This window comes from Photinus pyralis, unplaced genomic scaffold, assembly GCF_008802855.1.
Source record: "Photinus pyralis isolate 1611_PpyrPB1 unplaced genomic scaffold, Ppyr1.3 Ppyr1.4_LG1, whole genome shotgun sequence".
Lineage (NCBI taxonomy): Eukaryota > Metazoa > Arthropoda > Insecta > Coleoptera > Lampyridae > Photinus > Photinus pyralis.
Window position 1 is genome coordinate 5,845,520 of NW_022170249.1, and position 19,128 is coordinate 5,864,647.

The 19,128-nt window shown below is 36.4% G+C and overlaps 3 protein-coding genes across 5 annotated transcripts; 2 read left to right on the forward strand and 1 right to left on the reverse strand.

The window, feature by feature from the left end:
* Positions 1–104: 104 nt before the first annotated feature.
* LOC116174027 (protein seele) lies at positions 105–2,628 on the forward strand. The gene is made up of 3 exons (XM_031491806.1): positions 105–1,933; positions 1,982–2,304; positions 2,353–2,628. Exons 1-3 carry the CDS (start codon positions 1,840–1,842, stop codon positions 2,500–2,502), a joined length of 567 nt encoding a protein of 188 aa, XP_031347666.1. The 5' UTR covers positions 105–1,839; the 3' UTR covers positions 2,503–2,628.
* Positions 2,629–2,778: 150 nt separating this feature from the next.
* On the forward strand, positions 2,779–8,073 carry LOC116174006 (STE20-related kinase adapter protein alpha). Its single transcript, XM_031491786.1, has 7 exons — positions 2,779–3,467; positions 3,520–3,813; positions 3,865–4,015; positions 4,063–4,147; positions 4,199–4,560; positions 4,607–4,813; positions 7,898–8,073. The coding sequence occupies exons 2-7, from the start codon at positions 3,556–3,558 to the stop codon at positions 7,969–7,971; spliced, it is 1,137 nt and encodes a 378-aa protein (XP_031347646.1). The 5' UTR covers positions 2,779–3,467; positions 3,520–3,555; the 3' UTR covers positions 7,972–8,073.
* Positions 8,074–8,105: 32 nt separating this feature from the next.
* On the reverse strand, positions 8,106–17,830 carry LOC116173990 (zinc transporter 2-like). Of its 3 annotated transcripts, none has more exons than XM_031491758.1 (7): positions 17,640–17,830; positions 10,439–10,664; positions 10,276–10,389; positions 10,044–10,228; positions 9,859–9,990; positions 8,419–8,819; positions 8,106–8,369 (listed from the first exon to the last, which is right to left on the reverse strand). In XM_031491758.1, exons 2-7 carry the CDS (start codon positions 10,643–10,645, stop codon positions 8,227–8,229), a joined length of 1,182 nt encoding a protein of 393 aa, XP_031347618.1. In that variant the 5' UTR covers positions 10,646–10,664; positions 17,640–17,830; the 3' UTR covers positions 8,106–8,226. The 3 variants fall into 3 exon arrangements, with proteins under 3 accessions (XP_031347618.1, XP_031347626.1, XP_031347634.1); XM_031491766.1 differs by lacking the exon at positions 17,640–17,830 and adding an exon at positions 15,261–15,278; XM_031491774.1 differs by lacking the exon at positions 17,640–17,830 and having other exon boundaries at positions 10,044–10,146; positions 10,198–10,228; positions 10,439–10,986.
* Positions 17,831–19,128: the final 1,298 nt, after the last annotated feature.

A 19,128-nucleotide genomic window follows, 5' to 3' on the forward strand; every position in this document is an offset into this window, starting at 1 on the left:
AGAATGATTTATTAACACTCATTAACCTAATTATAGGATTTTGCCAAACTATTCGATTTAAATGTCAACCGGACACCCCCTCGCGTAGTACATTGTTCCAAAATAGAATTGTCGTATAATTTACGATAAACAAACCAGAGGCGCCACATGCGCACTTTTAAAAATAAAGTGGGAACAGCGTAAAGTGCTGTGTAAATTTTTTACCTTAACAAAGTGTTTTTTGTTAGCTCCTGCTTGAGGTGTATAAGCTTTACGTCACTCGAGTTACACGAAATGTGTAATTGCTTCATTTGCGTTTTTTGTAAATCATTCGCAAGTCGGTGTGGGTTGTGCGTTTTATGATTTTTGTGCAAGATTTTTTACCCGAACTTGACCTAATGCTACTCTACTATTTAAATTACGATCAATTATGAAAGTCATGAGCACGCCTTATTGTGTTGCTGCACTTCCACGGATGTTTATATCCTCTTGAAGTTTGCGAATTAATAATAAATATTCTCTTTTAATGCATGGCAACCATGACGCTTCCCACGGTTGAGATATGGAATGAAAAATATTGACGTATTTCTTTTTTAATTTTATGAAGGCGGTAATTGAAGTTTTGTGTTCTGTAACACAATACATGGATTAACACAGTGGCGTATCTTGCATTTCCGAGCTTATCCTTTAATGTCGTTATGCACAAAGCAACGCATTGTTTGTAATTAAGGTTCGTGAACGTGAAATTTGTACTGGAAATTATGACCTTTCATGTATATAATGTACCTATTCTATTCCTTAGCTTTGGTAAAAATCACGTTATCTACTAATTGCACCTGCATGCTTAATCACATCATCGAGATTTTGCTTGATGCGGATTCCTGATGGTGCTTCAAAACGTGTACTTCCGTAAAGAAAGTGGGGGGGGGGGTCATTTTTTACCCCAATTACCCCTTTACTAACGTGCGAGTGGTAAAAATTGAATGGCGCAAATACAAAGGTTAGGTTGTGCACGCGCAAATTTTTCCATTTGTATATACTTGCTTGAGGTTTACACAGAAAACCGGAATTCATACATATTCCTTGCAACAAGAATTATAAAAGATAAACCCTTCTTTGTGGAGGTTTTGATGGGCTGAAACTTTTTGGCTCGATAGTCTAGGTAGCCGAAAATGGCGACCTTTCTTATATCCTGAAGAATGTACCAATTTCCAAAGCTATCGGACGTTTCTAAACAAAGTTATGGTGCATACGGACAGAGAGATGGATAGACAGGCATACGGACAGACAGACAGAAGTCAATACAAAATATATAAACCATCTTGCTTATGGAATATCCGATGCTTTGCAAGCCTGGCCAGTGAGAATGGCGCCAGCTATACTGAATGCGTTTAATTGGACAAGAGCATAAACAATAGAATTTCAGGGGGGTGATAAAAACCTGTTAAACTATATTTGATTCACATTAGCCTTAGGTAGGCACTGATACCATTTTGAATCACTCACTCAAACTTGTCATCATAAGTTGTGTTTATCATTTTATCAAATTTGAAACGACCGTTAAATAAAACACATTAAAATTTGAAAAATGAAGTACTTTTTACGTATTTGGGCCGTCTGGTAAATATTCCTATCGAAAAAGTGACAATTTTGTATTATTAAATCAAAGTGGTTTGAATTTTTTTCCCCCCAAATTAGTTTAAATTTAGCGTACAAACCAAACGTTAGGATTGGTTAAGTACCTTGAAAATGAACCAATCACAGGTTAACAACGTGTCTGGCTAAAAACTAGATGGCATATAAATAAAATATCAAACTAGCATGAACTACTTTAACAGATAAATTAATAATATCATTATTATGAATAAAATAATTTTAAGTTTTCTCTTTTTAACACTAATTTTACATACAGAGAGCACTGTGCATATAGACGTGAAAGAGTTGCAATGTTTAAGTAAGTGTCTTACATGTTTAAATACACCAATAATTTATTCTTTTGCAGTATGTAAAGTAGCAATAGATGAATTACACACTTTAATTAAACAAATTGATCCCAATCGAAAGGTGGATGTTGGCGGCTACAGGATAGATTCTACAGGAAATTTTCAGCAGAAGACAGTTTCCGAAGCGAAATCCGAAGTTCACCTTTCCGAATTGGCGGATAAAGCGTGTGATAAAATTGACGATTACGTTCGTGCAACCTGGAAGGACAGCGGGAAGCTCACTCTGTTAAGGTTAACGACCAGCTCGGGTTCACTCAATTCCGATATTAGCTCGGTGGATATTATACAAGATGATGATTTAAATAAAAGCTTAAAGTACTACGTAAGTATTCACCTTATTTTGTACATTACAATAGACCGATGATTTTAGTGTGATGGAATTATAAATGATTACGAGGATAGTATTATTGATCATTTCAAAAATGAAGGCGATGTAGCTTATGAAGTGTGCAATCGAGAATCTAATTTATGTACAGAGTTTGATAAGGGTGATGAAAAACGTACTGTCGACGAGTTATGATTCATATATTGATTACCTGCTGTTCTACTTATACATTCCTCTTTGTGATTGAATTTTTTTTTTGTTGATTGTTATAAACGATCAGTCGGTTGTGATCCCAACTAAATCGTTGAACTAAGACTAAAATTTGTTTTTATTTCATTAGTTCAAAGCTATATAGATCTAAGTTAGGTATTTATTATATCCTGTAGGCCTTCTCAGTGGTTTGTGGGACTTGAGTGGTTCAGTGATCAAGGGGGCTTGTAATGCCAGGCTTATGACGGCTCCAAGTGAAAATCCAAACTAAAGACAACACCCTTGTGTTTGTGCCGTGTGAGATGAATGGATCATGGTACTTTGACCGGAACTTTGCTTAAGATGGGAGGCCATGGCTAACCCAGCATTGGTCAATCAGCTGTCGTCGGATCAGACCGCCTACTGGGTGAGCATTTGGAGGGCTAGCAGCAGTGGACAGTAGGCTGTTCTCGAATGATACCTCTTGGCCTGTTTTCTGCTACCCTTTAGAATTTATATTCTCCCAGTAGCCCTGGCGTCTGGATAGACGTCCCCTTGTTGGGCTTCGGGGTGGGTGGGGAGCTGGGAGGACGAAATTTCACGCATATCTGACATGTGTACGGACACCAACCAACTTAATAAACCAGAGGCAGCGCCCCCAGGATACCCCTCAAACCACGAAAGCTCATCTCTGGCGCTGAACAGAGAAGAGAAGAAAGAAGGTCAGGCTGGCTGTCCTTCCTAGGCTCCACAAGGCTGCACTCTGGATCCAGGGGCACCTGACAACCTGGTTGGCGGTCAAGGGGACTCCAAGAGCTTTATTGTTTGTTGTTCCCTGCGTGCATGATACGAATGTATGAGAAATGTCTTGTATGAAAGTTGATATCAAAGTTTGACATCTGGGTGTAATTATAACCTGCAAATTTGAAATTGAGGTTTTTCTGTTTTAATTTTGAAGTCTAAATAAATCAGTATGGTCCTTTAATTTGAATTTGAAAGGAGAACTCGTCCTTTTCTTTGTAGGTTAGTAATTATATCCAAACGCGAGGACGTTTTTTTATGCCCACTAGGGAAGACATTCCAAGTGTTGAAGTACCTAAAGAAATTCGATTATTTCGAACTAGTCTAATTGCAACGGTAACCATGATGGTTAGTTATGAAACCAACATTGACCACTACAGCACAATTTCTATACTATCGCAGTGTTGGGATGGTTTCGTAAATGTCTTACTGGCAAAGCATACACCCTCGGCTAAACTGGTTGCCATCAAAAGATATAATATGGACAAACTTAAGGAGGATTCATATTTAGTTGAAGTGAGTTGGTACGATGCGATTTTTAAAGTCTTATTCTGCGGTCTCTTGCAGCATGAAATTATTTTAACAAGACAGTTGCAGCATCCTAACATCATTAAGTACTTTTCTTCGTTTGTGAATGGTCCGGAAGTATGCGTGATTAGTCCCTTAATGGCTTTCGGTTCCTGTAAAGATCTCTTAGATACGCATCATTTCAGTCAAGGTAATGTGTTACTTTTTTTAGTAGCAACTGTAACAAGCTCCTTATAGGTTTACCTGAGAACGCCATCACTTTAATACTCAAAGATGTGTTGGAAGGTTTAGATTACATTCACAGAAAGGGTATTATACATAGGTAAACACGCTGGAACTTACCTAGCAATTCAGTGAAGAATTTAAATTTCAGAGCAATAAGAGCTAGTCATATATTGATATCTCGAAAGGGTAATGCATGTTTGTCGGGTCTAAGATATGCGTGCCCTATAATCGAGCAGGGCAAATGGCAGAAACAGATTCACACGTTTCCGATAAATGTTTCGAAAAATTTAAACTGGCTCAGCCCGGAAGTATTAGAACAAAATCTGCTAGGCTATAATGAAAAATCTGATATTTATAGTGTCGGTGTTGTTTTATGCGAGTTGGCGAACGGTAGTGAGCCATTTGCGGGCATGGCCACAACCTTAATGCTTGTGGAAAAGGTTAGGGGAGCCGCTCCCCAATTATTGGATTGTTCCACTATTTCCAGAAATGAGAATAATGAACTAAACGGTACGACTTTCTCGAGTTTTATCGATTTTATTGTAGAAAGTTGTAGGTTTTTCGCATAATCAGGCGAATAGAAGGTTTAGCGAGGGTCTACACCAGTTGACCGCCTTGTGCCTACAAAGGGAGCCGTTGTGTCGACCAACTGCAGCACAGTTATGTAACCATTCGTATTTAAAAGTCAGTCGGAGGGGCTTATATTTGCCGGATTTGTTGAAACCAGTTTTGCCATTGAGCGATAGAGTTGCTCATAATACAGGTAGGTACAGTAACAGATAGTTGGCTAGGTAAACTTATAATAAACAGCGAACGTACTCATATTTTCTTTTGTTTTTTTTTCAATGTACCATAATTTTCTTGCACTCTACGTAACTGTAAGACTTCACTTGTGCACTGGTCTTAATCAAAAGTTTTTTCATCTACCAAGGAGTGTTTCTATCTGTATTATTTCGTAGATGACTTGGTTAATTTTATTGATATCTGCTACATTGATTTTTTAAATATTTTTTAAGAATGCACGTGGAAATCAGGTCTATGTATTTCTCTATGTTCAAACATTTCTGACTTGAGGGCTTTTTGCATCAAAAAATGGTATTTTGTACGTAGTTTTTACCATTTGTGATCTAGGTGCTAGATGTCCATTTAGGTAGACAAAGATCGGCCCCGGTTATCGCTATCCCCAGAAATTTACCCTTGTTTTGTAGCAAATTTGTTGTGAAAAAAGATTTTCTGCTGCATGATTTTTAGTCTCGTTTTTGAAATGTTATACTCATTTTTTGTATTTATTTACTAACGCGATTACAGACTATCCCTGCTCATCTTGCATGAAATCGAGGAATATTTTAAACGGTTTATTTCTTTTTATTACTTAAGTGTGTGTTGTGTTGCCTATGGGTTGGAAACTTGAAATATATCCACAAGATAAAAAAATTTCTTCTATATACAGTATGTCCCAGGTAGAACGCACCATAAGGAAACGGGAATTTTGCAGAGGATCCATGAGGCCTTTGAAATTACCTTTCAACGTACTACTCCCATCTCTTTTTACCATCAGGCAAGCACAATAACATACGTTGAGCGCTAACTTTATATATATATTATCAAAGGCCTCGTGGATCCTTCACGAAAAAATCATTAATTCCGTTTCCCTATGGTGCCCTGGTTCCCTGGGGCACATAGTATAATTATTCCTTCAAAAAGCACACTTGACCTGACTTTTATCTGTTCATATTTGGAGGTTTTCAATTTGTGCAGAAACCCTGCATGCTGAATTTTGTACACAGAATAACTTTTCCTTGAAAAATGAAAAAAATGGTCGATTTTATAGGTGTAGCGAACCTTATCTCTGGACATCATACTGTATATATACAGAGTGTTCCTAAATATGACCATACAATTTAAATCTTTAATTTACAAACACAAGATATAATTTTAAATGTGAACTGTCAAAATCAATAAAAAAAACAAGAGATTATTAAAATAAAGCGAGAGCCTACTGGATCATTTTAGAGATTTCGACTTTCATTTAGTCAACTACAGAAAATACATATACAATATTCCTAATTTGAGCTAAATATCCTAAAATTGCAGGACATATATAGAAGAGTTTTAAAAAATCGTGAAATTATATCACCCTGTAGATCGGTAACGGACGGTTGCGGACCTATATTTACATGAAATAAAAACTTTATTTTAGATATTTTTACGTAGAATCCAGTGGCGTAGTCAAGAACATTTTGAACTACTGTTTCTGAGATTTGAACCAAAGTTGGTATTTTTTAAATACAACACCTTGTATATCTTAATGTAATTTTTCGCATTCTCTTTTCCTTGTGGTTATTTCTGAGGATCCAAGACCTTCAACACAAAACCGACTGTATTTTTGGATTATACGCACCCAATTTGCCATAGGATGTAATTTTCGTGCGATTCTGTCCGTTATCTTTATGTGGAGGTCGTTGATCCGAAAAAAAAGTTTTGGAATGTACTAAATCGGGTACGTAGAATCCAAAAATGAAGTATGTTTTGAGCTGTGGGTCCATTTTCGGTCTCTTTAAGGGCTGAAATATGGCAAAAAATTGGACATGATTCCAATAAAAAATTTGCAACTCCTTTATTTATCGTGGTATCAACTTTGTTGGATAGGAATGAAGAATTAAGGTTGTTGGTTTTTTTGTGAGGTTGCTTTTCTCCAGAACTGAAGTCCTAGTTGGCTGGAATTTTTACACTACATATCACACAAAAATGAGCATGACGTGGGCTGCTCGAAACTAAAGTTGCCACGTGTTTCTCCGTTATTTTGAAAGTTATTAAAAACGGGATGCCCTATTCGAAATCTCCATTAAAGTGTCTCAATAATGTGTTAATTAGAAATGTCTAGTACAATTAGTTGACCATGAAAAAGTTAAAAATGAAAATCAGAAATTTTCGATTTTTTGCCATATTTTCAAAACTATTGAAGATATTATAAATTTCTTTTTAGATTATTATTCAGCACGAAAATTCGCAACTTTGCTCTAATTTAACCAAGTTTCTATCTCTTAAGGTAAGCGAGATCCCCATAGTGGCACTCGAAAAATGGACACCGTGTAAATAGCTAAAGCTCTCTCTCTCTCGAGCATCTGACTATTCTACAATTTTTCTCGAACAAGCACGAAATATTTCCCACATCATCCGCCTCGATGTCTATCGAAATTTCTGGAATGTTCGCTACAATACTTAATGAGTTCATTTTCTTTCTTTATATTGCCCCGAAATGTACAGTTTTATATTTATGATTTTAATACATTTAAAACTGAAATTAACAGCAGTTAGTCCTAAAATTAAACACCTATGAGATTTATTGTTTTTTCTATTTTTCGTTAATCTAATTAATGGAATCGTTTGTGGGGGGGGGGGGGATGATTACCACATAAAAGGCATTCATGTATTATTAAGAAATGTACATTGAATTCTAAGGATTTAAGGCAACTTTACTGATTCTCCAGTTAATGGAAAAATTCAAAATTACTTTGTTATCCAACATGCGCTCTTATTATACACGCCTATACATTTTCCAAGGGCCACAAGCTCGAAGACTTTATTCCATTCTTCCACGGCTTACCTACCTATCCCGCTTTCAAGAAAAAGGTTCAGGTGTGGATACTGGAATAGGGGCGTGTACTATTTGGCAAGCTTGTAAACGGCAGTGCTTAGTTCAGTTTGTATGCATCATTGTAGCTTTTTTTTGTAAATCCATTACAAGTACATAGTTTCAAACCACTTCAGTAGTTATCTTTTGCATTTCAGATATATAGTAGAAAAATAAATATATTATTATTATTATATTTATTTCTTGTTCCAGATGATTTAGCAAACTTGGACACAATTCACAAGATGTCAAATTTGGATCTTTTCACCTGCGAATGGGATTTCTAACATATGGGTCCTTTGTAGTTATTGTTGATAGATAATAAATTAAAATGTTTTAACGCAACATATTTTAATGAAACTAATATACAGTATACATTTTTAATACAATACCTGATTAGAACAAATAATTTAAAATCACAGATGTGAATATCATTATTGACAGAGTATCACAAATAAATTTGTGCTGCAAGAGCTTCAATCCGTATAACGAAACTGTTACATATTATAAGATTAACAAACGCACAAACATAAATCTCGTAATTAAAGGTTCTGACAATCGCTACACAGTTGAATTAATTCTTGATTATACTTTTCTATTTGAATTGTACAGCTGACCGCATTTAATTCATTTCGTATAATGCACGTTGCTTGTTTAAGTACGAAGTCTCTATCACAGTCTTGATCTGTAAAATGCGAAGAATTGGATTTAGACTGGCGAAATGTCCAACTTACCAACGGCCAAGTGTACTGTAACCGCCTCTTTACCGGGAGCAAGAGACCATACGTGCACCTCATGCACATGCTTAACACTTGATATTTTGGTAAACTGCATTTTGAGGTCGCCAGCGTGTTTCGGACTCGCTTCCAATAAAATTTTGATTGCATCATGAGCTACTCTCAGTGTGGCGTATACTACTATTACGGAGAATAGTAAAGTGCAAATAGGATCGGCGACTTGCGCATTCGGAAATACTTTAATTATAACTGCCGCTATCAACACGCCTATGCTTTGAAGTAAGTCTCCTATGATATGTGCAGCGGCGGCGCGTACATTTATATTTTCGCCGTGATGGGCGTGTACTGCTCCGGTATGCGAGTGAGTATGGCACATACCATGTAGCACAGCTCCCATTCTGGAATACTTCGGTTATTTATCTATTCGAAGAGCAATACCATGGTGTCCAGAATAGAATAGTGAGCACAGAGAATACACATAATCAGATTTGCTCTGCATACCCGCACACAAGTGAGGTTGTCTCACTATTCCATTGTTTACACTATGACCACGATACACTTACACACGGTATGCTCATTATTTTTCTCAAACGCGTTTTCTACTGCGCATTACGTCACCTGCGAACATGTGGCGCCAAAATTCAAATGTTTACGCCAGGGCCGATCTAGTAGTACACATGTCACGCGTGACAGTTTTGCAACTTATAAGTTGTATCTTGTATCTACGAGGTTTACCGTTAATTTGTTGATAGCTAATTAATCATTAGTGAAATTTCCAAAATGCCAGGTTCTGTAGTGGCTCAATGGGGCAATTCTAATAGAAAAACAAAAGGAACGGAAATAAAATACTTTCGATTTCGGAAAATTGAAAACTTTTCTCAAAAATGGATTGTTGCAAGTCGTCGTAAGGACAAAATTAACTTGAAAAATGGTGTTACATTAATATTAAGTGGTGTATTTAAGTCTTTCCATTGCTGTTTAATTCTATAGCCTGTATTTGCTCTGAACATGTTGAAGCCAGCCGTTTTGAAGCACCGCTAAGGGAACGATTTCTTAATTAAACCTACTTTTAAAAACAGCGGACATTTGAAAACCTGATGCTTTACCTACTTTAAAACTACCACGTAAAATGAAAATCAAAATAAAAGGGAAACGGAAGAGAAATTCGATCTTTTAATAAAGCATTAATTACATAATATTTACTGAAAAAGCCGCACTTCATGTTTAGGGCCAATATTTTTGATTCAAGTTTATTTCATACGATCACCAAATCCCAGAAATACCCGCCGCGACGATCTCTACACAAAATCAGTGTGATTTGTCGATCTAAGAAGCGTAATTTTGCTCTATATTCTGTGGTTTTGTTCGCACGTGACGTCACGCTAGATGCGCAAGAGCATACCGTTGTAAGTGTATCGTGACTATGACAATACTTACAAAATATTGACTACTACACCAATTGACGCGACAATTAACATAGTATCGACATCAATCTCGTACTCTTTATGTAACAATCTACCTACAGCAACCACGCAGAAGATTCCTGCTAATAACCATACCGCCAGCACACTAAAAAAAGAACACTGTCCGAATATTGTAGAGACAATTTCATGGCAAATTACCTAAGAAAGGCACCTAGCACTTCGGCCCGATGATATCCAAATGTCATGACACGGGTCGGGGCCTTCTTACCGATCCATATCGATATCAACGATACAAAAAAACCTATAAGGTCCGAAAATAAATGTGCCGCATCTGTCATTACAGCTAAGCTACCTGCCAAATAGCCGCCGATTAATTCAGTTAACTACAAAAGACACGGTTATTAAGTCGGAGTGACCGCCATCACGTTACCATAAAGAAGAAGCACAACAGAGAGACAGATATTAGCTTTTTCCAAGCTTTTTGGTCATCGTAAACCTTGACCCTTTTGTGACAATGGAAATCGTGCAGCTCCGTACTGTGACCCTAAAATTCGACTGTAGACCAATGGATTTTCAATGCGACGCTTTATTACGTTCATCAACTGTGGCAAGTCGACATTCATATCATCGACCACTGTAACAGAAGCTCGATCGTTTAATACAGGTTTAACGAAGCCGCTTGTAGAGGTAAACTTTGCCCGACACTTGTTGCACGAGTCGTGATTCGTGTTTTCGTCGTCAAGCAGCAATTTATCATCATCATAATCACTTTCATGGCTGTGGTCACAGTAAATATCCATTTTCGACGAGTACAGTGTTCTGTATTGTAAAACGATTGAATAGTGTGTTTTTAGACCATTGTGAATAAAAGTTTGTTACATAACCTATACACATTATTTTATATTCTGAAAAAGTGGTCCGTTTCACGGTTGATCTCGTATTTATACTTGACGGAGTTAGAAAGTGTTGAAAATATCTAATTTAATTAGGAAGACTTTAATTCAATTTACATGGTGCTGTTTGTTTTTAGCTCAAAAATTGACACAAAAGTGGATTGTAAATAGAGCCCAGTTTAGAACAGCTGTTTTCTTGTTCAAGGAAAAAATATAACTCTCTCCAGGAAAGATTGCCGATCTCAGCACACCTTGTGTCATTCTACAATCTATGTTTTTCTTAAGCTGCGAGCGACTTCCGGAAAAAGATCGTGCCAATGTTGAACGAAAAGTCTTTTTGTTCAACATCGACACGATACTTTCCCGGAAATCGCTCACATCTTTAGAAAAACATAGATTGTAGACCGGGATCAAGTGTTCTGTGACCGGCAATCTTTCCTGGCGAGAGGTATAAGCTAAAGTTGGTGACTTGCAGATGTGTTGCATATTGACTCCCTCGGTACTGCGCAAACACAAGCGCGCTTAAATTTGAATTTGCTTTAACGCGGTCGAATTAATAATCACTGTGAATTGGCTCTGTGAAGTAGGCAAGCACACTTGAAGCACTAGACCTCGGGTATGGCCCATTTATTAGTGCTTCGTTAGTGCTTTCTAGTGCCTTATTAATTTTCTAGTCAACACCTGGCAGCAATGACTTAATCGAATTGTTTGTCCACTTCACACTAGCAAGCACTTTCGAAGCACTATCGTCGATATATGGTTCAATCGTTAGTGCTTCTAAATGCTCCAATTAATTTTGCAGCAACACTTGCCATTCACGATTTATCGATATTTTTGTGAACTGCTTGCCAACTTCACACCAGCAAACACACTGAAAGCACTATACTTGTGATATGTCTTATTGTTTAGTGCTTCGGTAGTGCTTCCAGGTGCTTCAATTATTTTGGTAGCAACAACTATCGGGTCAAAAATATGGCGACTTTTGCAACTTCACTGTGAAGTTAGCAAACACCATGTAAGCACTATACTTGTGAGATGTCTCATTCTTTAGTGCTTCGGTAGTGCTTCCTAGTGCTCTAATTATTTTGGTAGCAACACCCAGCGGGTGAAGAATATGACGACTTTTACAACTTCTCTGTGAAGTTAGCAAACACCCTGAAGACACTATATTTGTGAGGTGTCTTATTCTTTAGTGCTACATTAGTAATTCCTAGTGCTGTAGGTTTGAAGCTCTACTTTTATATTTAATGTCCACAAGGATACTTGTTACTATGGCAGTTATTCCACGAATATCTTATTCTGCGAGAGGTTGAATTGTAGAACCGGCCCTAAATAATATCGGGCGATCAAAAATGATTGGCTGTCGAGTCGCCTTAGGAAGTTCAAGTTAAATAGGATTTCCCATGTAAACAAAAATTCCAAAGGCGACTAGACAGCCAATCATTTTTGATCGCATTGTATATTACTGTGTATAAATTAATATTATGCTCAATATTAATATGACGGTTTAATTCGACTCCCAACACAATTTTCATCTTTTAAGAACTTTGCGTATGACAAAACACAATGAAAGCCTATTATGTAAACACATCTTAAGAAGCAAGTCGGCCAAGATAGAAAACTAGGAAGGTTAAGGTACATCGTTCTCTAGTAGTAGATTACCTATGCTAACCCCTCACATCCTAATTTATATTTTGTAAAGCTTCTTTAATGAATCGAACAAGTTCCTCATTTCTCGTTAGTCTCTTATTAGTTTAAAGTGAAAAACGCATAGAGAAACGATGTACCTTAACCTTCCTAAACCTCTCGCCAGGAAAGATTGCCGGTTACAGAAAAACGCAGATCCCGGTCTACAATCTGTATTTTTCTAAAGATGTGAGCGACTTCCGGAATAGGATCGTGCCAATGTTGAACGAAAAGTCTTTTCGTTGAACATTAGCACGATTCTATTCCGGAAGTCGCTAGCATCTTAAAAAAAACATAGATTGTAAATTGACACAAGGTGTGCTGTGACCGGCAATCTTTCCTGGCGAGAGGTATAGTTTTCGATCTTGGTCGACTCGCTTCTTAACATGTGTTTACATTATAGGATTTCATTGTGTTTTGAAATACGCAAAGTTCTTAAAAGACGAAAATTGAGTTGGGAGTCGAATTAAACCGTCATATTAATATTGAGCATAATATTAATTTATACACAGTAATATATTATTTAGGGCCGGTTCTACAATTACACCTCTCGCAGAATAAGATATTCTTGGAATAACTGCCATAGTAACAAGTATTCCATTGGTTGACGCATAGGTAACAACGCAACCGTCGACGTTTATTCTAGGTATATAGGTTATTCTCGATATATACCTGCATTGTAGAATCGGCCCTTAGTGACATTAAATATAAAAGTAGAGCTTCAAACCTACAGCACTAGGAATTACTAATGTAGCACTAAAGAATAAGACACCTCACAAATATAGTGTCTCAGGGTGTTTGCTAACTTCACAGAGAAGTTGTAAAAGTCGTCATATTCTTCACCCGCTTGATGTTGCTACCAAAATAATTAGAGCACTAGGAAGCACTACCAAAGCACTAAATAATGAGACATCTCACAAGTATAGTGCTTACATGGTGTTTGCTAACTTCACAGTGAAGTCGCAAAAGTCGCCATATTTTTTACCCCATAGTTGTTGCTACCAAAATAATTGAAGCACCAGGAAGCACTACCGAAGCACTAAACAATGAGACATAGTGCTTCGAAAGTGCTTGCTAGTGTAGTGGACAAACAATCCGGTTAAGTCAATGCCGCTAGGTGTTGACTAGAAAATTAATAAGGCACTAGAAAGCACTAACGAAGCACTAATGAATGGGCCATACCCGAGGTCTAGTGCTTCAACTGTGCTTGCCTACTTCACAGAGCCCTGTGAATTACAGTTACATTATAGCCCCAACAACCGTCATGATCCTTTACAGCATAATTTGGAATAAACAACAAGAATTGTAACGTTATTATTTATTATAATCAAAACCCTTCTACCATCAAGGTGTACGGAAAATATATTAACATATTCTACCAAATAAATCACTATAAACCAAGTTATAAACTATTGTGCTCCATTTTTTATAGATGTGATGATGATAGATGTATATGAGTGTTGGGAAACAAGGAGTAGCTTTTTGCAATAGTTTACTCACCCTGGTGCCACAGTGTTGATCAACCTCATAATCACATGTTATGTTAGTACCTTTCATTTCTTTCTAATTATCCAATATAAACAATATTTTTTTTTCGAAAACTACCCGAGACGTGAGATTGTAATTTCTAATCAAGTGAGATCTCGACTCAAGATTGCATTCACTAGATGGTAGTAGGCGAGTTAGCGAATTGAAATTTGTCGTATATGGCCTGTGTTATTTATTTTATTGGACTGCAAGTGGTAGAAGTCTAGAGCAGCTACAATAGGCCTTATGGTCAGCGTAAAGTAGAACTTGTGTACTTTCGTTTCGGTGTACATACCTAGAGTACTGAGGTAGCAGTATGTAGGTTTATTGCGAGAGTGATGGAAAAAATTAATAAAGATATTGCAAATGTTTCTTAAAGAGCCCTTTACCACATTTTGTAACCCTGTGTTGGAATCGGTCTCTGGGTAGCCTAGGACTCGCCCTTATACATGAACATCTGCAGACGTTCAATTGTCCTTTTAGAATTCAACCCTACGGCATCTGTTCCAAATTGTGGGACCTTTAGTAACTATTTTCATTTTTTCCTGAAGGCTCTGGATTTCCTGGCGGCTACACCATTGCAAATAACGCGTTATAATTTCCTTATTTTTTTTTAAAATCTGATGCCCAAATTTAATAACTAAATCATAAACAAATTATCTTTTTTTACTATGAATCATCATGCCCCTAAAATTTGTGGGGGTTACTTTTAAGATGGCAATTTCCGTCAACGGAATTTATAATTTGTTCTGTGCATTTCATTATAAGAATCACTGATTAGTTTTTCACAAAAGAAAAGTAGTTTTCTCCTAAATTGAAATCCGTGATAAATAAACAATGCCAAATTTTGTTTTAAAAGCGCTGTGATTTGACCATCTTTTTAAATCAGTCACGTGCGATGACGTCGTACCTACTACGTCATCGCGTAATGTCACGTGACCCAGTTTTTAGTTTATCGTTGAAGCCGCTTACGCGTCCTATGCAGCTTTTTTCCGTTTTCATTGAAAATAAGAACGATCATAACAAAATAAACGCGAGAAAATTAAAACTAAACACTTGGAAAATTGTGGCACGTCGTTATTTTCGGCCCGTCGTTACATAAATCGGTGTTTTCAAACGTTTCAATGTTTGTGGTTATGATGGCGTCCCCTTTGAATTTAAACTCGCGATTGCGTGTTAGGTACCTCGATGTTTCTTGCATTGTTTTTCAAATTATAAAGTGTCGTGATATTAAAAATCAACTCTTTAAAGTAATAAAGCGAATTCGGAAAGCACATTGCTCGTTTCGGTGCCGTGTATAATTTCTTACCTAAAACTGGTGCTGTCTTGTGCAATTACGTGGGTTTCTGTTTCTTGTTTTGGATCAAGACGTCTATGATACGATTTCAAGAATATAGGTATCGACTTGAGGTAAATTTTCAAACCTTTTAAAGTTCCATCATACTTCTTACCGTACGGCCTTAACCTCGAAATGCTACATAGGTACCATCTCTTAGTTTACGATATTCTACAATAAAAAAGCATGTTCAAAAGTTCAATATTTATAGTTTTCATTTTGGTGTAAATGATATAATAACGAAATATAGTCTGACTGATCAATGTACGTATTTTTCGGTGAATTAAGATGGATGGCGATATGCTTGTTGATGTGCAGACCATACGGAAGATAAAACGGTAATTACATTGTACACAATGTGGTCAAACACACTCATTTTACTACCTTCCTCGTAAATATAACAACATCCGCATCGTAGACTTTTGGAGTATAAGGTAGATTTTTATTACCGTCCAATGCCTAATAATCGGTAGCAGATGTAAAAATTCTTTACCTTCACAACCTGTTGGAACGATCAGGATCAATTCATCTTGTAATACTAGTTCAGACTCAACGCTGCATTATGTACCGTTACTTTAACAGTACTCCGCTCGAAATGAATTATAAGATCGTACATTTATCTTATTTCAGTAGGCGTTTCTTAAATGGAGGAAATTCACAAACATGGGAAACCTGCTCGGAATTGTGACTTTCAGGTTTTCTCCCATTCTTTCAAGTATTATTGACAGTGCAATCCAAAGTGCATTGCTGTCAAGTCACTTGTTTTGTTTACATGGGAAATCGTACTTAAATTGAACTTCCAAAGGCGACTCGACAGCACCTTATTTTTGATCGCCCAATATTTCTGTACTTGCAAATTCAAACCACTTTAGTTGTTGAATAATGTCAACGATAATATAAATTTTATTCGCATATTTACACTTAAAGTAAGTCCGTAAAAATTATAAATAGTAGACTTCTTTTGTTTCTAGTCTAGAGGCGCCATTAGCCTCCTCCCATTCTATGCTTTGATGTTGAAGTATTCTTGCTACTTAGGTGCATATCCCATATTGTCTTTATGCTTCCCCTTTTCTTCCTATTTTGAATTCTGGTGTTCCATATGTACGGTTTCGCAAGCTGACTGTTTTCCATTCCTCCAAGGCATCCAAATAAGCGTTTTAATTTTTGTCTATCAAAGGTTTCTATCAGAGCCTCCACTTCTTTTTTTATAATCTTACTAGGAATTCCACCAACTCCCCTTACCCGTCGCAAGTACTTCATTTCAGTAGTTTGTAGTCTGGTTTTTTGTGATTCGTTCGCATTCACTCCCTCTCTACCGTAGGTCAATAATTGGTCTGTAACGTTATTGCTGTAAGTAGATTTCAATAACTATTTCTAATTAACTTTTACAGTACTTACCGAAACAGTTTCTTCCTATCGCCTTTGGCATATTCTATGAATTCCTTGAGAAATTCGTAGCCATGTACTTGAAATGTAAATGTCTAACATAACGGAAAATGCTGTCCGCAACCTGGCTAATACCTACTACACCTACTTACAATAGGTAAGCAGGTAAACTAAATTTTCTTCAATTATAGCGTTTGCAGGTTATGTTTATTATTTACACCAATGAATAATCTTTATTCATTGATTTACACATTAAACTTGACAGTTTTACACAAATTCAAATTTAAGCGCGCTTGCGTTTGCGCAGTACCGAGGGAGTCAATATGCAACACATCTGCAAGTTGTGTGTATTTCAAAGAGCAATTTGAGACTGACGATTCGTACCGTTCTCGGTGCACTTTAAATTAGCAGCAATACATTTTCAATAGAGTTGTCATACATATTTGATATTTCCCTGGAAAAATTAAATAATTTCTTTTACTCATTTTGATATCTAGCTTTTAAAATTGCTTATGCCATCTATCGGCTATTGGAGATAGTTCATTGAAGCTTGACAAACTGCTGGTTTGTACCATGGGCAAACTGTTGTATTTGAAAGCTACGACGTGTAGATGGCGCAGACTGATCAATGAATGATTAAATTATGCAAACTTGGGTTTTGTATTTGTACTCCATCATCCGTCATCCGTGGGACAATCAACGTGTTTTGTCGTTCATCTTCATAGAGTCTCGGGGGGAGAAAAACGCGACGACGGATAAAAAATACAGTAAGTACACCAAAGTACACACTGAAATGTCAAAATGGTTACCTTTATACTGGGTGAATATTCCCAAACCGAACATAGGGAATTAACATGGGAAAAACGTTTTTTGCAGATCGTTGCTCCCCGTGTTAACTTAGAGGGTTTATAATGACAAATGTTTGATATTGAAATGGACTGTAATTCCAAAATTTTTTGCACTTACCCTTTAGATGTAACTTCTCCGCACAAAGGGATAAGGACAAGGGACAAGATTACGGAATGGCAAGGGTAAATGCAAGTTTGAATTTGTCAGGAAACTACTAGTTCGTTAATCGTCCTTTACTTATTTCACAGAGCGAATTTTAGTTGCTTTTTATTAATTGTATCAGTAACCGAAATCGACTAATTCTCGCGACGGACTTAAGCGAGTGTGTCCAGTTATCTATTCGACCCTGGCAGATTAAGAATTATATGGGAAAATCCGCAAAATAAATGTCATTATTAGATTATGCTTTTTAAAACCAAACAACACCAATCGACAGATTTTTTCCTCGTCTAAAGATATACGAATTAGTTCATTTTCAGGTGTATTTCTCACTATTTTATCAAAAATTCGGCAATAAATCCACTTACCAAGATCATGTTAAGCCATGACTAGTAAAACAAAAAGTAGATTCAAACGTCGAAATCAATATCAGTGTATGACAACTGGAATTTTTTTTTTGAAAATGAGGTTCACCGAGGCCAAAGTATTTATAATAAACAACGTTTACAGCGGAAATATTTACTCTAGTACGCGATATTTGTTTTCTCTGCATTTTAATGAGTGTCCCATTCCGCCTGTGTGAAAACCCATTTCAATTCTTTAGCAAATTTCCATGGCTTAACATGATTTTGCTAATTGCCGAATTTTTGATAAAATAATGAGAAATACACCTGAAAATCAACTAATTCGTATATCATTAGATGAGAAAAAAACCTTCTTTTGATTGGTGTCATTATAAACCCTCTAAGTTAACACGGGGAGCAACGATCTGCAAAAAACGTTTTTCCCGTGTTCGGTTTTAAAATATTCACCCGGTATGTACATTTTGGTTCTTGCACCATATTTTATAGTTATTTAAAGTTATTATTATTTTTCAAACTACTTCTTTGAGCCCTGTAGGTACGTGTACCTATGACTTTGTCGACTTGAATTTCAAAAAGGCTTTTAAAATCAGCAATATACTGACTTGATGCTACATAAGAATGATTTAAATTTTGATCGGCCTTCTACAGGGTGTTTAAAAACGAATGGTCAATGTAGAAAATGTGTTTTTGAATGTTTAATTATTATTTGATTTTAGTACGATTTTGGTGTGATGAGTTTTGTTTTTGTTAAACTTCAAATTAGAAAATTTTGTGATTTTGACAAGAAAGAAAATAAACGATTTCGAATATAATTCGTGACAGAACTCATTAATAAACGAATTTATTACAATTTTAGGTAAGAAACCACAGTCAATTTTAATAACTCTATTCTTTGCTTTTTGCACTTGCAAATGTCGAAAAAAATTCTACAGTCCCTATACCCATATGGTATGCTTTCCGTTTTATTTTAGATTTTCTAAAATTATGACCGTTATCCATAAATTTCTTAGGAGGCCTTGAAACAAATGCGTCAGCAGACCTGTCGGAGCAATCTTTTTATGGTTATAATTGTTATAATTCAT

Excerpts from the sequence above, each read along its gene's own strand:
- LOC116174027 (XM_031491806.1), top strand. The coding sequence starts at position 1,840 with ATGAATAAAATAATTTTAAGTTTTCTCTTTTTAACACTAATTTTACAT. Across the intron at positions 1,934-1,981 it reads GAAAGAGTTGCAATGTTTAA|TATGTAAAGTAGCAATAGAT; the intron begins GTAAGTGTCTTA and ends ATTCTTTTGCAG. Across the intron at positions 2,305-2,352 it reads ATAAAAGCTTAAAGTACTAC|TGTGATGGAATTATAAATGA; the intron begins GTAAGTATTCAC and ends CGATGATTTTAG.
- LOC116174006 (XM_031491786.1), top strand. The coding sequence starts at position 3,556 with ATGCCCACTAGGGAAGACATTCCAAGTGTTGAAGTACCTAAAGAAATT. Across the intron at positions 4,561-4,606 it reads TGAGAATAATGAACTAAACG|GTTTTTCGCATAATCAGGCG; the intron begins GTACGACTTTCT and ends AGAAAGTTGTAG. Across the intron at positions 4,814-7,897 it reads TAGAGTTGCTCATAATACAG|ATGATTTAGCAAACTTGGAC; the intron begins GTAGGTACAGTA and ends TTCTTGTTCCAG.
- LOC116173990 (XM_031491758.1), bottom strand. The coding sequence starts at position 10,645 with ATGGATATTTACTGTGACCACAGCCATGAAAGTGATTATGATGATGAT. Across the intron at positions 10,229-10,275 it reads TGTTGTGCTTCTTCTTTATG|TTAACTGAATTAATCGGCGG; the intron begins GTAACGTGATGG and ends TGTCTTTTGTAG. Across the intron at positions 8,370-8,418 it reads TACAGTACACTTGGCCGTTG|ATCAAGACTGTGATAGAGAC; the intron begins GTAAGTTGGACA and ends CGCATTTTACAG.